The 17993-nt window shown below is 46.0% G+C and overlaps 1 protein-coding gene across 1 annotated transcript in view; it reads right to left on the bottom strand.

Moving 5' to 3' along the window:
* The window catches only part of LOC118371360 (diacylglycerol kinase eta-like), a 203899-nt gene that overhangs the window by 120448 nt on the left and 65458 nt on the right, over positions 1-17993 (bottom strand). Inside the window, 4 exon segments of the mRNA XM_052493069.1 lie at positions 3888-3990; positions 4132-4257; positions 4635-4741; positions 14357-14489. Of these exon segments, the coding sequence (XP_052349029.1) occupies positions 3888-3990; positions 4132-4257; positions 4635-4741; positions 14357-14489 (469 nt within the window).

Here is a 17993-nt window from a genome sequence, read left to right on the forward strand (position 1 = left end):
ATTCCCCTTGGGCCCTGTCCTCCACACCCTCATTGCCTCTCTTCTCTCTACCCCGCCTCTCTCTCTCTCTCTCTTCTCTCTCTATCCCCTCTCTCTCTATCCCCCTCTCTCTATCCCCTCTCTCTCTCTCTATCCCCCCTCTCTCTCTCTCTCTATCTATCCCCCTCTCTCTCTCTCTCTCTATCCTCCTCCCTTTAATCCCCTCTCCATCCTCCACATCTCTTGCCTCTCTCTCTCTCTATCCCTCCTCCCTTTAATCCCCCTCTCCATCCTCCACATCTCGTTGCCTCTTCTCTCTCTATCCCCACTCTCTCTCTCTCTCTGTCTCTCTCTCTCTCTCTGTCTCTCAATTCAATTCAATTCAATTCAATTCAAGGGCTTTATTGGCATGGGAAACATGTGTTAACATTGCCAAAGCAAGTGAGGTGGACAACATACAAAGTGAATATATAAAGTGAAAAACAACCAAAATTAACAGTAAACATTACACATGCAGAAGTTTAAAAACAGTAAAGACATTACAAATGTCATATTATATATATATATATATATACAATGTCTCTCTCTCGCCCTGTCTTTCTCTCTCTCTCTCTCTCGCCCTGTCTTTCTCTCTCTCTCTCGCCCTGTCTTTCTCTCTCTCTCTCTCCTCTTTCTATCCCTCCTCCCTTTAATCACCCTCTCCACCCACACATCTCGTTGCCTTTCTCTTCTCTCTCTATCCCCCTGTATTTCTCTCTTCTCTCGCTATCTCTCTGTCTCCGTCTCTCTCTCACCTTCTCTTTCTCTGATCTTGTCAGCAGCGGAGCAGAGATGGGAGAGATGGAGAGGGGGAAGTGGAGGGGGAAAGAAATGGGAAAGAGGGAGGAGGAGATGAAAGTCACAACGTTCCAGCACGTGCCACAGTCCGCCAGCTGCCAATTAGATTAGAGCTCTCTCAAACCTGTACTGGGGAAGGGGCAATCCTTGCACGAAGGGGGAGGGGCGGATGGACAGGGGAGCTTGAGAGAATGGAAGAGAGTGAGATAAATATATTTAGAAGACAGAGGAGAGGAAAAGATGGAGAGGGAGAGACATGGGGAGAGAAGGGAGGGAGACATGGGGAGAGAAGGGAGGGAGACATGGGGAGATATGGAGAGAAAGAGGGGAGGGAACAGAGAGAGAGTGGGGGGAGTAGAGGGAGGAGTACCGTTTTCCTAGCTCAAACTCCTCTCAAAACACCATGATTGTGTAATAAAGCCGTGGAAAGTAATGCATCTATCCTGAAATCTGGTGTCTGGAAGGTGTTGGATTGTAAACCCAATGTAAGTAATACACAGAAAGTGTTTTACAACAGAAAAGAGGTACTCTGAAAACACCCAAAGTGGTTCTTCAATATGAATATAATTGTTTATAAGGGAGGTGTGAAAACACACTGTGGGGATTATGTACATGCAAAAGGCAGCATCAGAAGAGTATCTCATACATTCAATGGTTCAAAGATGCAAATGGTTTGCGGCATAAATATTGATTGACGTTTCTGTGGATTTGTGTTGTTGTTTGAATTCCACACCGAATTTTATTTCTCCACTTTATTTAGAAAGATTTGTGCGAATATGACTGACTGGTGGCTTTAAAGCCTCTCAATGGTCAACACAAAGCATCAGCGATCCAGGGTTTATACATGTCATTGGTTACAACCAGGCTTGGTCACAAGACAGAGCCATCGATTTGGGACGTTTGAAAGGGTCCCGAGGACGTGGATATTTGCCTGCGTCGGCGCTCACAACAACAAAGAAAATACAATGGCACAGCACTGGGCTCAAACTCACCAGACTCTGAGCCAGAGAACATTGCTTAGACCACCGCACCATCGCAGTTCACCGTTTTCATGCAAGTGTAACAGTATAACTTTAGACCGTCCCCTCGCCCATACCCGGGCGCAAACCAGGGACCCTCTGCACACATCAACAACAGTCACCCACGAAGCATCGTTACCCATCCCTCCACAAAAGCTGCGGCATTTGCAGAGCAAAGGGAACCACTACTTCAAGGTCTCAGAGCAAGTGACGTCACCGATTGTAATGCTTTTTAGCGTGCACCACCGATAACTAAGCTAGCCGTTTCATATCCGTTACCCAAGCAGGGAGAGTACTTGATGATACTGAATGGAAACAGCCTTATTAACCCTGTAACCACGTGGAATTAACCCTGTAACCATGAGGAATTAACCCTGTAACTACATGGAATTAACCATGTAACCATGAGGAATTAACCCTGTAACCATGAGAAATTAATCCTGTAACCACGTGGAATTAACCCTGTAACCATGAGGAATTAACCCTGTAACTATGAGGAATTAACCCTGTAACCACGTGGAATTAACCATGTAACCATGAGGAATTAACCCTGTAACTACGTGGAATTAACCCTGTAACCATGAGGAATTAACCCTGTAACTATGAGGAATTAACCCTGTAACTACGTGGAATTAACCATGTAACCATGAGGAATTAACCCTGTAACCATGAGGAATTAACCCTGTAACCACGTGGAATTAACCCTGTAACCATGAGGAATTAACCCTGTAACCATGAGGAATTAACCCTGTAACTATGAGGAATTAACCCTGTAACCACGTGGAATTAACCCTGTAACCATGAGGAATTAACCCTGTAACTACATGGAATTAACCCTGTAACCATGAGGAATTAACCATGTAACCATGAGAAATTAACCCTGTAACCACGTGGAATTAACCCTGTAACCATGAGGAATTAACCCTGTAACCACGAGGAATTAACCCTGTAACCATGTGGACTTAACCCTGTAACCACACATTGAATTAACCTGTAACCATGTGGAATAACCCTGTAACCATGTGGAATTAACCCTGTAACCATGTGGAATTAACCCTGTAACCATGTGGACTTAACCCTGTAACCACACAATGAATTAACCTGTAACCATGTGGAATAACCCTGTAACCATGTGGAATTAACCCTGTAACCATGTGGAATTAACCCTGTAACCATGAGGACTTAACCCTGTAACCACACATTGAATTAACCTGTAACCATGTGGAATAACCCTGTAACCATGTGGAATAACCCTGTAACCATGTGGAATTAACCCTTTAACCATGTGGAATTAACCCTTTGACCATGTGGAATTAACCCTTTGACCATGTGGAATTAACCCTTTGACCATGTGGAATTAACCCTGTAACCACACAAAATGAATGAGTCGATTCCAAAGTGAAACTATGATATGAGGTTGGTTACATCACACCATGTCATGTTTCAGAACACCTCAGGATAACGTGTTTCAGTACTCCAGCAAAGTGAAGGTTGTCTCCTTCAAGTTTTTGGTGTTACAAAACACTTCATTTTAACAGTGTAGTTAGTGTGAACCAGACTACTAGTTTGCCGACACAATCAGCCTCTCCCCTACTCTGTTTGTGTGTGTGTGTGCGTGAGAGAGTGTGTGTGTGTGTGTGTGTGTGTGTGTGTGTGTGTGTGTGTGTGTGTGTGTGTGTGTGTGTGTGTGTGTGTGTGTGTGTGTGTGTGTGTGTGTGTGTGTGTGTGTGTGTGTGTGTGTGTGTGTGTGTGCGTGCGTGCGTGCGTGCTTGCTTGTGTGTTTGCTCCAGCCTGAAATAGCTCTTTTATACACCTGTTAATAAAACACCCACTCACAATTTCCTGGCACCCACAAGCATACACACGCACACACACACACGGGTGGGAGCAAACAAGTTGTGTGTGGGTTTGTGTGTGTGTGGGTGTTTGTGTGTGTGTGCGTGTGTGTTTGTTTGTGTGTGTGCGTACGTGGGTGTGTGTGTGCGTACGTGCCTGTGTTTGTGCGTGTGTTTGTGCGTGTGTGCGTACGTGTGTGTGTATGTGTGTGTGTACCGTCAGAGTCGATACTGTTGAGGGCAGTAGGAGGGATGACAGAGACTTTACACTGGCCCAGCGGACATTTCCTGGGGTACAGGTCCATACACACTGTGTGTACCTAGAATAACACAGAGAGATGGTGTTACTACACACACACACACACACACACACACACACACACACACACACACACACACACACACACACACACACACACACACACACACACACACACACACACACACACACACACACACACCATGGCTTTGCACCAGAGACAGCGCCAGTCCTGCAGTCGGAGCACGCTGCCACAGGTCTTGTCACACACAGCACACTTGGCACTAACAGGCAGGTTTCCCTCCAGCCACTGGTGGGGCATGGCGATCTACAGGACAGAGATGACAGAGAGTCAGTCACATACAACATACAGTAATATATCACTCTAGAAATATATGATTACATGTTCTACCTTCTTACTCTATCCTTCGCTCATACACAGATTCACACATACACAAGCATGTACACATTTATTACAATGACATTTGAGTCATTTAGCAGACACTCAGATTCTCCAGAGCAACTGACAGGACCGGGTGCATATATTTTGCACACACACACACACACACACACACACACACACACACACACACACACACACACACACACACACACACACACACACACACACACACACACACACACACACACACACACACACACACACACACACACACACACACACACACACACACACACAGTTACCCCATCCTCGTCCTCGATGATGTCTTTGCCTATAGAGGCCAGTGTGGTCCATTTGCAGTTGTTGGTGGCCCTGACGGCACACCGCTTGTGAGCTTTGAATTTACACACTGGAAGACAAAACAACAACAACAAACACACCTGGTTAGTCAACAACAACAACAACAACTACATAGTGCATCATGCTCTACACTCCAGTGAGCGAAGCTGGTGAGAGAGGTTTCACCCCAGAATGAAACACTGCCTGATAAACAGAGAGCTGTTAGGTGATGGGTGAGTTACTAGCCACACACACTGTTTTCCATTCCCCAGCTCTAGCACGGCCTGAAGAGTGAGTCTAAAGGCGCAGCGAGAGCGCTAACTGTTCCGGTGGCTGAGCTTCATCCTAAGCCTGCTCTGTCAGACTCTCTGCCATTCTGCCTAAGGCCTGTGTGTAACAGACAGAGGGAAGACAGCCCCTGAGGACCAGAGCCAATCCACTTACCTCTATTTTCTACCATAACCAAATGTGTGTGTGTGTGTGTGTGTGTGTGTGTGTGTGTGTGTGTGTGTGTGTGTGTGTGTGTGTGTGTGTGTGTGTGTGTGTGTGTGTGTGTGTGTGTGTGCAGTATACACCGATACTGTCCTAGACTAGAGGATTACGGTGTTAAAGCCCTAGATAATCCCTCTGCAACCACCATCAATTTAACACACCACCATCAGGTTAACACACTGATCACTCTGCAACCGCCACCAGGTTAACACACTGATCACTCTGCAAGCACCACCACCATCAGGTTAACACACCACCATCAGGTTAACACACTGATTGATCACTCTACAACCACCACCAGGTTAACACACTGATCACTCTGCAACCACCACCAGGTTAACACACTGATCACTCTGCAAGCACCATCAGGTTAACACACCACCATCAGGTTAACACACCACCATCAGGTTAACACACTGATCACTCTACAACCACCATCAGGTTAACACACTGATCACTCTACAACCACCATCAGGTTAACACACTGATCACTCTGCAACCACCATCAGGTTAACACACCACCATCAGGTTAACAAACCACCATCAGGTTAACACACTGATCACTCTGCAACCACCATCAGGTTAACACACTGATCACTCTACAACCACCACCAGGTTAACACACCAACATCAGGTTAACACACTGATCACTCTGCAAGCACCATCAGGTTAACACACTGATCACTCTGCAACCACCATCAGGTTAACACACTGATCACTCTACAACCACCATCAGGTTAACACACTGATCACTCTACAACCACCATCAGGTTAACACACCACCATCAGGTTAACACACTGATCACTCTGCAACCACCATCAGGTTAACACACTGATCACTCTACAACCACCACCAGGTTAACACACTGATCACTCTACAACCACCACCAGGTTAACACACTGATCACTCTACAACCACCACCAGGTTAACACACTGATCACTCTGCAACCACCATCAGGTTAACACACTGATCACTCTACAACCACCACCAGGTTAACACACTGATCACTCTACAACCACCACCAGGTTAACACACTGATCACTCTGCAACCACCATCAGGTTAACACACCACCATCAGGTTAACACACTGATCACTCTGCAACCACCACCAGGTTAACACACTGATCACTCTGCAACCACCATCAGGTTAACACACTGATCACTCTACAACCACCACCAGGTTAACACACTGATCACTCTGCAAGCACCATCAGGTTAACACACCACCATCAGGTTAACACACCACCATCAGGTTAACACACTGATTGATCACTCTACAACCACCACCAGGTTAACACACTGATCACTCTGCAACCACCACCAGGTTAACACACTGATCACTCTGCAAGCACCATCAGGTTAACACACCACCATCAGGTTAACACACCACCATCAGGTTAACACACTGATCACTCTACAACCACCATCAGGTTAACACACTGATCACTCTACAACCACCATCAGGTTAACAAACCACCATCAGGTTAACACGCTGATCACTCTGCAACCACCATCAGGTTAACACACTGATCACTCTACAACCACCACCAGGTTAACACACCAACATCAGGTTAACACACTGATCACTCTGCAACCACCATCAGGTTAACACACTGATCACTCTGCAACCACCATCAGGTTAACACACTGATCACTCTACAACCACCATCAGGTTAACACACTGATCACTCTACAACCACCATCAGGTTAACACACCACCATCAGGTTAACACACTGATCACTCTGCAACCACCATCAGGTTAACACACTGATCACTCTGCAACCACCATCAGGTTAACACACTGATCACTCTACAACCACCATCAGGTTAACACACTGATCACTCTGCAACCACCATCAGGTTAACACACCACCATCAGGTTAACACACTGATCACTCTGCAACCACCACCAGGTTAACACACTGATCACTCTGCAAGCACCATCAGGTTAACACACTGATCACTCTACAACCACCATCAGGTTAACACACCACCATCAGGTTAACACACCACCATCAGGTTAACACACTGATCACTCTGCAACCACCATCAGGTTAACACACCACCATCAGGTTAACACATTGATCACTCTGCAACCACCATCAGGTTAACACACTGATCACTCTGCAACCACCATCAGGTTAACACACTGATCACTCTACAACCACCATCAGGTTAACACACTGATCACTCTGCAACCACCATCAGGTTAACACACTGATCACTCTGCAACCACCATCAGGTTAACACACTGATCACTCTGCAACCACCATCAGGTTAACACACTGATCACTCTGCAACCACCATCAGGTTAACACACTGATCACTCTGCAACCACCATCAGGTTAACACATTGATCACTCTGCAACCACCATCAGGTTAACACACTGATCACTCTGCAACCACCATCAGGTTAACACACTGATCACTCTGCAACCACCATCAGGTTAACACACCACCACCAGGTTAACACACTGATCACTCTGCAACCACCATCAGGTTAACACACTGATCACTCTACAACCACCACCAGGTTAACACACTGATCACTCTACAACCACCACCAGGTTAACACACTGACCACTCTGCAACCACCATCAGGTTAACACACCACCATCAGGTTAACACACTGATACTGTTACACTACCAGGGTTGTACTTTATTTAACCTTTTAGCAGGGAAACCAATACCAATGAATTAATCAAGCAGCTTTTTTTGGGGGGGGGTGTTAAAATAGCCCACAATGGATCAATGGTGTTGAAGTGATTAATTGAAGTACCAGAGAGTGCCTATTGTAACCTCACGACCAAATAAGGCACATTTTAGAATTCACTGCATTTAAATACATCTCCACTCGCATAATAGGGAATGTAAGTGTCAGAGGCATGGAGCATGTAGTCTGGATCCCTGTCACAGGCCCCCAGGCCGCTCAGAACAATGAGCTGTAAAACCCCAGGTGAGAGAGAGACTGTAACCCACTGTAACCTCTGCATATATACAGTACAGTCTATATATGACGGCCGACCGGTCAGGCACTTATTGTGAGTGGCTTTGCATAAGAATGAACTAAAACGTAAATGCAGAAGGAATACTTGATATCTGGCCACTGGTGGAGTGTGTGTCCATAATGTATATTCATTATAGATGAGGAGGCACTTAACAACCAAACATGAAAAATGACTGGACTTGGAAAATTCCATTGTCGAAAACAACACTCAGATGAGGACACACGCACACGTACAGGCACGCACTGACACGCAAACACACACACACACACACACACACACACACACACACACACACACACACACACACACACACACACACACACACACACACACACACACACACACACACACACACACACACACACACACACACACACACCGGGAAATCAAGGCTAATTGGCCAGCGCCACTCCTTGCCATTGGCAGACAGTGATAAACAGTATTGTGTTCTCTTAATGTTACTAAATGTTGACTAAATGTTCACTAACAGGATTTAGAGTTACATTAGGGAAACATCGATTGCAGACGGATATGAGATTTTTTTTTTTCATAGAGATCAGTTCCGTGGTTTCAGACTGTTTGTAGCCAGAGGATAGCTGGTGTGTGTGGGGCACTCATCAATCCCTATTGATCGTCCGGAGCAGGAAATCAAAGTGAAACAGAAGCATCTCTGATTGCTGTGAAACTGTCTGTCTCGCTGTTCTCACCACTTAAAGCCTCTCTTTCTCATTCTTTTGTTTCTCTGTGTTTCATAATTTGTCTTCAATTCACTGAATGTGCATTCGGTAAGTATTGAGACCCCACATTTGGTTAAATTACAGCCTTATTCTAAAATGGATTAGTGTTAAAACATTTCCTCATCAATCCACACGCAATACCCCATAATGACAAAGTGGAAACAGGTTTGTTTAAAAAAAAAAAATGAAATAGTATTCAAACCCTTTGCTTTGAGACTCAAAATTGAGCTCAGGTAGATCCTATTTCCTTTAATCATCCTTGAGATGTTTCTACAACTTGATTGGAGTCCACCTGTGGTAAATTCAATTGATTGGACATGATTTGGAAAGGCACACACCTGTCTATATAAAGGTTCACACAGTTGACAGTGCATGTCAGAGCAAAAACCAAGCCATGAGGTCGACGGAATTGTCAGTAGAGCTCAGAGACAGGATGTGTTGAGGCACAGATCTGGGGAAGGGTACCAAACAAGTTTTGCAGCATTGAAGGTTCCCAAGAACACAGTGGCCTCCATCATTCTTAGATGGAAGAAGTTTGTAACCACCAAGATTCTTCCTAGATCTGTCTGCCATGCCAAACTGAGCAATCGGGGAAGAAGGGCCTTGGTCAGGGAGGTGACCAAGAACCCAATGGTCACTCTGACAGAGCTCCAGAGTTCCTCTGTGAAGATGGGAGAACCATTGAAAAAGGACAACCATCTCTGCAGCACTCTACCTTTATGGCCTTTACAGTAGTCAGACAGAAGCCACTCCTCAGGAAAAGGCACATGACAGCCAGCTTGGATTTTGCCAAAAGGACTGTCAAACATTGAGAAGAAAGATTCTATGGTCTGATGAAACCAAGATTGAACTCTTTGGCCTAAATGCCAAGCGTCACGTCTGGAGGAAATCTGGCATCCTCCCTATGGTGAAGCATGGTGGTGGCAGCGTCATGCTGTGGGGATGTTTTTCAGTAGCAGGGATTTGGAGACTTGTCAGGATCAAGGAAAAGATGAATGGAGCAAATTACAGAGAGATCGTTGACAAAAACCTGCTCCAGAATACTCAGGAATTCAGACTGGGGCGAAGGTTCACAGTCCAACAGAACAAGGACCATAAGCACACAGCTAAGACAACGCAGGAGTGACTTCGGGACGGTGAATGTCTCTGAATGTCCTTGTGTGGCCCAGCCAGAGAGCGGACTTGAACCCGATCAAAGATCTCTGGTGAGACCTGAAAATAGCCGTGCAGGGACGCTCCCCATCCAACCTGACAGAGCTTGAGAGGATCTGCAGAGAAGAATGGGAGAAACTCCCCAAATAAAGGTGTGCCGAGCTTATAGCGTCATACTCAAGAAGACTTGAGGCTGTATTCGCTGCCCAAGGTGCTTCAACAAAGTACTGAGTAAAGAGTCTGAATACTTATGTAAATGTGATATTTCCATTTGTGGGGGGGGAGGGGGATTTGCAAACATTTTGCTTTGTCATTATGGGGTATCGTGTGTAGATTGATGAGAAAAAAACGATTTAATCAATTTTAGAATAAGGCTGTAACGTAACAAAATGTGGTAAAAGTCAAGGGGTCTGAATGCTTTCTGAATGCAATGTTTATACAAGAGTATGTGGACACCCCTTCAAATTAGTGGACTTGGCTATTTAAGCCACACACATTGCTGACAGGTGTCCAACATCGAGCACACAGCCATACAATCTCCATAGACACACATCATCAGTAGCATGGCCTTACTGAAGAGCACAGCGACTTTGAACATGGCACCGTCATAGGATGCCACCTTTCCAACAAATCAGTTCTTCAAATGTCTGCCCTGCTAGAGCCGCCCCCGGTCAACTGTAAGTACTGTTATTGTGAAGTGGAAATGACTTGGAGCAACAACGGCTCAGTGGTAGGCCACACAAGCTCACAGAACTGGACCGCTGAGTGCTACAGCGCAGTGCTACAGCACTCACTATCGAGTTGCAAACTGCCTCTGGAAACAAGAATTGTTCGTCGGGCGCTTCATGAAATGGGTTTCCATGGCCAAGCAGCCGCACACAAGCCTAAGAACACCATCTGCGATGCCAAGCGTTGACCGGAGTGGTGTAAAGCTCGCCACCATTGGACTATAGAGCAGTGGAAACGCGTTCTCTGTAGTGATGAATCACGCTTCACCATCTGGCAGTTCAATCGACAAATCTGGGTTTGGTGGATGCCACGAGGACACTACCTGCCCCGATGCATCGTGCCAACGATTGGTGGAGGAGGAATAATGGTCTGGGGCTGTTTTTCATGGTTTGGCCCCTTAGTTCTTGTGAAGTGAACTCTTAAGGCTACAGCATACAGATCATTCTGTGCTTCCAACTTTTAGAGCGTTGGACTAGTAACCGAAAGGTTACAAGATTGAATCCCCGAGCTGACAAGTAAAAAATCTGTCGTTCTGCCCCTGAACAAGGCAGTTAACCCACTGTTCCTAGGCCGTCATTGAAAACAAGAATTTGTTCATAACTGACTTGCCTAGTTAAATGAAGGTAAAATCAAAATGATCAATTGAAAGACAGATTGGCACATGGTCCAATGTCCCAAAAAGGAGACTAAAAGAGCCAAAGTAATGTTCATTACAAAAGTTTGCTACTACTCAGAACCAGAGCCACATGAGTACGGCAACCTATGTATCTATCCAGTCATTCTTTATTGAAGCCACAACAATGTAATCAGAATTAATTACAAGGAGCTAATGATCGATACCTTAGACGAAGCTAATTCAATATCTGGACCTTGAAGCCAGTTTAACTTCTGATTTTCATTCTTCCACTCTAATGAAGGACTGATTTAGAACTGGGACACCAAGTCGGTACAATTAATGATCAGATAAAACAGCAGTACTCCAGACCAGACTTCCAGGATCGGATTTGAATACCCCTGCCCTAGACCCAAGACCGGATTTGGGAAACCACTGTGTTTTTTTATAGTGGAAAACTTCCTGCAATTTGTCATACTATTCTACACATTGTGTAGATTCAAAGCTAATTTCCTATAATTCTACACATTTTGCCATGAGCAGAGAGAAAAATGTTCTCATCTCATGCTATTGTTCACATCTAATGCTAAGATAACATTTAACAGTTTTCAAGCTAATCTCCTGCTATTCTACACATGTTCTAATTGAGGCTGAGAGAAATTTATACATTTTTTTATGGAAATTTCCTGCAATTCTGCATATTTGCCATTGCTTATGTAGCCCCCGGGTACGAAGACCAACCCTTCTTCTGATCTGGAGAGCTACTGGGTGTATAGGCTTTGGTTTCAACACTACTCTCACTAGCAAATCAAGGTCCTGATGAGCAACTGATTAAAATAGCAGATTCAGATGTCTGTTAGAGCGGTGCTGGAGCGAAAATGTGCGGAAGGAGGGTTGGCCCGTCCTGGTTCAGACAGTCAGTTTGCAGAGGAGACTGGAACAATGGGGGGTTGATATACTGCAGTAATGAGAGGTTGTGTCAGAGAAGGAGAGTAAGCTCTCTCTTTCTCTCTCTCCCACCCTCTGTCAAGCTCTCTCTGCCTCTCTTTCGCTCTCTGTCTAGCTCTCTCTGCCTCTCTCTCTTGCTCTCTCTCCTCTCCATCTCTCTGCCTCTCTCCCACCAATCTCTCTCGCTCTCTGTCTAGCTCTCTCTGCATCTCTCTCTTGCTCTCTCTCCTCTCAATCTCTCTGCCTCTCTCCCACCAATCTCTCTCTTGCTCTCTCTCCTCTCAATCTCTCTGCCTCTCTCCCACCAATCTCTCTCTTGCTCTCTCTCCTCTCAATCTCTCTGCCTCTCTCCCACCCCTCGCTCTCGCTCTCTGTCCAGCTCTCTCTGCATCTCTCTCTCCTCTCAATCTCTCTGCCTCTCTCCCACCCCTCTCTCTCGCTCTCTGTCTAGCTCTCTCTGCATCTCTCTCTTGCTCTCTCTCCTCTCAATCTCTCTGCCTCTCTCCCACCCCTCTCTCTCGCTCTCTGTCTAGCTCTCTTTGCCTCTCTCACCCCTCTCTCTCACACACACACACTGCCTCTCAATATTACAGCTATGTTTTTCCCCTAACAGTAACAAGGGCTCCCGAGTGGAGCAGCGGTCTAAGGCACTGCAGCTCAGTGCAAGAGGTGTCACTACAGCCCCTTGTTCAAATCCAGGCTGTATCACATCCGGCCGTGATTGGGAGTCCAATAGGGTGGCGCACAATTGGCACAGCATCGTTTGGTTGGGGTAGGCCGTCATTGTAAATAAAAATGTATTCTTTACTGGCTTGCCTAGGAAAATAAAAAATGACAGACGGTATATGATTTGTTCCAATGTTAAATCAACACTATATTAAAACTACAGGTGCAGGTGTGGGAATGACGCAACTTGTCCACGCCTCAGCTGTGAAGGAAGTGCAACCAACGTACCAATACTATTTATGCATCAGACAACCATAATGAACACCATCTGTATATTCCTCTAGTGCTAATTGGCATAGCCTGTGTGTGTGTGTGTGTGTGTGTGTGTGTGTGTGTGTGTGTGTGTGTGTGTGTGTGTGTGTGTGTGTGTGTGTGTGTGTGTGTGTGTGTGTGTGTGTGTGTGTGTGTGTGTGTGTGTGTGTCTACCGTAGACATTGTGTGTCTAACGTTCCACATCATCTGGAACCATTAAGCATGAATTAACACACACACTCACACACCACACACACAGCCATAAAAGCCTTTGAAGAGCCTTCAAAGAGGAAGCCCTTCATTTTAGGGCAATTAATGGGTTATCATTAGCCTCTCACACTAGGCTAGCCAGCAGAGAGGACACTACACACTAGACTAGCCAGCAGAGAGGTCACGACATATCGTAAGCTCTTCTCAACCCACACCTCACTTCTCCAGCCAATACACCAATCGCCCATCATTCAGCTCCAGCACTGCCCTACTATTCTTAATTGATCTGAATTGAAATAATATCATAAAGTGGTATTGACTGCATAGTTAAATTGAACAGTCCCCAACCCAGCTCTACTAAGAGCTCATAGTCCTACTTCCTGGATGGGTTAGCCTGGTTGTGACCTTATACTCCACAGGGAGGAAATAGAAATAAGTAAGTCTGTCCTATTCCCCATCGTACAGCCCTGTTAACACTATATCCCCCCTCCACCTCTCCAGGAATGATTCAAACTACCACGGCCCAGGAGGGACACACAGCACTAAGGAAACCACCACGGCCCAGGAGGGACACACAGCACTAAGGAAACCACCACAGCCCAGGAAGGGCACACAGCACTAAGGAAACCACCACAGCCCAGGAGGGACACACAGCACTAAGGAAACCACCACAGCCCAGGAGGGACACACAGCATTAAGGGAAAACACAGAAGACAGCATCCTCTCATTAATGAGGAGACGGAGAGATAAATGAGGAGGAGAGGTGTTAGGAGAGATAAAACAGAGATGTGAGTGTGTGTGTGTGTGTGTCTTACCTTCACAGGACAGGCCATGGGAGGTGACGCCAGAGAGGCTGTCCCTACAGACGTTACAGAAGGTGGGCCGTGCGTGGGAGCAGGCATACCAGTTGTGCATCCCTGAGAAATGTTCCACATTAAACTGTGCTGTCTGACAAACGAGAGGTTAAGTCAGGTTGGCAACACCAGGATCGACAGTCAGATACTTTACTTCAAACATTAGGTTCCGTTTTGCTCACATGAAGAAACACACACTGACCAAAGTAATATAAATAGATATGTAGATAAAGTAATCGTAACATTCTGAATAGACAAATGGCACAAATGACCCGAACATTTTTAAGAGACTGTGTGGCACAGATAACCGTCACTTTAAATAGATATTTAAAGGTACATTATCCAAAGGGGATTCCACATCTAGTAAACATTGATTGCATGTTCACATTGTTTACTTAAACTGAGACACACTTAAAGAAAACCTATATAAATGGTTAACATAAATTGCATTGCAGCGTTCATGATACAATGTTTTTGGACAGCTCAGTGGTGTTTTAGGTGAGCAACATAGAACCTATACACACACATTTTACACAAGCATTTGAAGAGATTACTTGACATTTTCTGACTTCTTTAGAGAAGACTTTTACAACGTATAGGAGACAGATTTGACCATAAATCATATCATACCACACACACCTACGCACACGCACACACACACACACACACACGCACACACACACACACACACACCTACGCACGCACACACACACACATGCACACGCACTTACGCACGCACACACACGCACGCACCTACACACACGCACACACACACACACACACGCACACACACACACACACACACACACACACACACACACACACACACACACACACACACACACACACACACACACACACACACACACACACACACACACACACACACACACACACACACACACGCGCACACACACACCATCTATCCATCCCTATTAGAATGGGAACCTATGGTTTCAACATGGGAGTATAGTTTCCTGAACCTCTATATTCTATCCATTCTCTACTCTGTAGCTCAGGGGTGCATTGCAGTGGAGAGGAAGGAGGGCAGAGATGGAAACAATCTTGTATCATCTGTCTTTCCCAAATGAAAGGCATTAATATGCAATGCTGGCACTGTACAACATACACTGTATCTGCCTGGAGACAAACGCTGCAGTCAACCAATATCAACAGTATGTCTGTTTCTGGTCGCGGCAAAACACAACGGCAACGCTGTTAAAAACACCCTGAGAAGATAATACAGGGATGATTATTATTCAGCATGAATATCTAACAGACACTCTTATCTTCCTGTTGTAAAAAGATCATTGGGTTCGTGATAGAGTGATGTGAGGGACTATGACACCCAGAGAGTAAGACACTAGCAGTTAAAAACCTGTCAAACATTTCCGTTTAGACAACACCGCCTGGTGTTATGTTTGTGTGTGTGTGTGTGTGCGTGCGTGCATGTGGGACTTCTCTGAGTGTGACACTGTGTGTGTGTATGCATGTGTGTATGTCTCCTGTGAGCTGGGCTTCCACAACCACCCTCAATGGGTGAAATAGATGTTCCAGTCCACTGCACGCTACAGAGCATGCAACCCACTGCTCACACTACACTACCCTGCTACCCACACTCTACTACCCTGCTACTCACACTACACTACCCTGCTACTCACACTCTACTACCCTGCTACTCACACTACACTACACTGCTACTCACACTACACTACCCTGCTACTCACACTCTACTACCCTGCTACTCACACTCTACTGCCCTGCTACTCACACAACACTACCCTGCTACTCACACTCTACTACCCTGCTACTCACACTACACTACCCTGCTACTCACACGACACCACCCTGATACTCACACTACACTACCCTGCTACTCACACTCTACTACCCTGCTACTCACACTACATTACCCTGCTACTCACACTACACTACCCTGCTACTCACACTCTACTACCCTGCTACTCACACAACACTACCCTGCTACTCACACTACACTACCCTGCTACTCACACTCTACTACCCTGCTACTCACACTCTACTACCATGCTACTCACACTACACTACCCTGCTACTCACACTCTACTACCCTGCTACTCACACAACACTACCCTGCTATTCACACTACACTACCCTGCTACTCACACTACACTAGCCTGTTACTCACACTACACTACCCTGCTAATCACACAACACTACCCTGCTACTCACACTACACTACCCTGCTACTCACACTACACTACCCTGCTAATCACACAACACTACCCTGCTACTCACACTACACTACCCTGCTACTCACACTACACTACCCTGCTACTCACACAACACTACCCTGCTACTCACACTACACTACCCTGCTACTCACATTACACTACCCTGCTACTCACACTCTACTACCCTGCTACTCACACTACACTACCCTGCTACTCACACTACACTACCATGCTAATCACACAACACTACCCGGCTACTCACACTACACTACCCTGCTACTCACACTACACTAGTCTGTTACTCACACTACACTACACTGCTACTCACACTACACTACCCTGCTACTCACACTACACTACCCTGCTACTCACACTACACTAACTAGCATGTTACTCACACTACACTACCCTGCTACTCACACTACACTACCCTGCTACTCACACTACACTAGCCTGTTACTCACACTACACTACCCAGCGACTTACACTACACTACCCTGCTACTCACACTACACTACCCTGCTACTCACACTACACTACCCTGCTACTCACACTACACTAGCCTGTTACTCACACTACACTACCCTGTTACTCACACTACACTAGCCTGTTACTCACACTACACTACCCTGCTACTCACACTACACTACCCTGCTACTCACACTACACTACCCTGCTACTCACACTACACTACCCTGCTACTCACACTACACTACCCTGCTACTCACACTACACTACCCTGCTACTCACACTACACTACCCTGCTACTCACACTACACTAGTCTGTTACTCACACTACACTACCCTGCTACTCACACTACACTACCCTGCTACTCACACTACACTACCCTGCTACTCACACTACACTACCCTGCTACTCACACTACACTACCCTGCTACTCACACTACCCTGCTGCTCACACTCTACTACCCTGCTACTCACACTACACTACCCTGCTGTTCACACTACACTACCCTGCTACTCACACTACACTACCCTGCTGTTCACACTACACTACCCTGCTGCTCACACTCTACTACCCTGCTACTCACACTACACACTCACACTCTACTACCCTGCTACTCACACACTACTCACACAACACTACCCTGCTCACACTCTACACCCTGCTACTCACACTACCCTGCTACTCACACGACACCACCCTGATACTCACACTACACTACCCTGCTACTCACACTACACTCACACTACATTACCCTGCTACTCACACTACACTACCCTGCTACTCACACTCTACTACCCTGCTACTCACACAACACTACCCTGCTACTCACACTACACTACCCTGCTACTCACACTCTACTACTACTCACACTCTACTACCATGCTACTCACACTACACTACCCTGCTACTCACACT

Source organism: Oncorhynchus keta, chromosome 34, assembly GCF_023373465.1.
Source record: "Oncorhynchus keta strain PuntledgeMale-10-30-2019 chromosome 34, Oket_V2, whole genome shotgun sequence".
Taxonomy (NCBI): domain Eukaryota; kingdom Metazoa; phylum Chordata; class Actinopteri; order Salmoniformes; family Salmonidae; genus Oncorhynchus; species Oncorhynchus keta.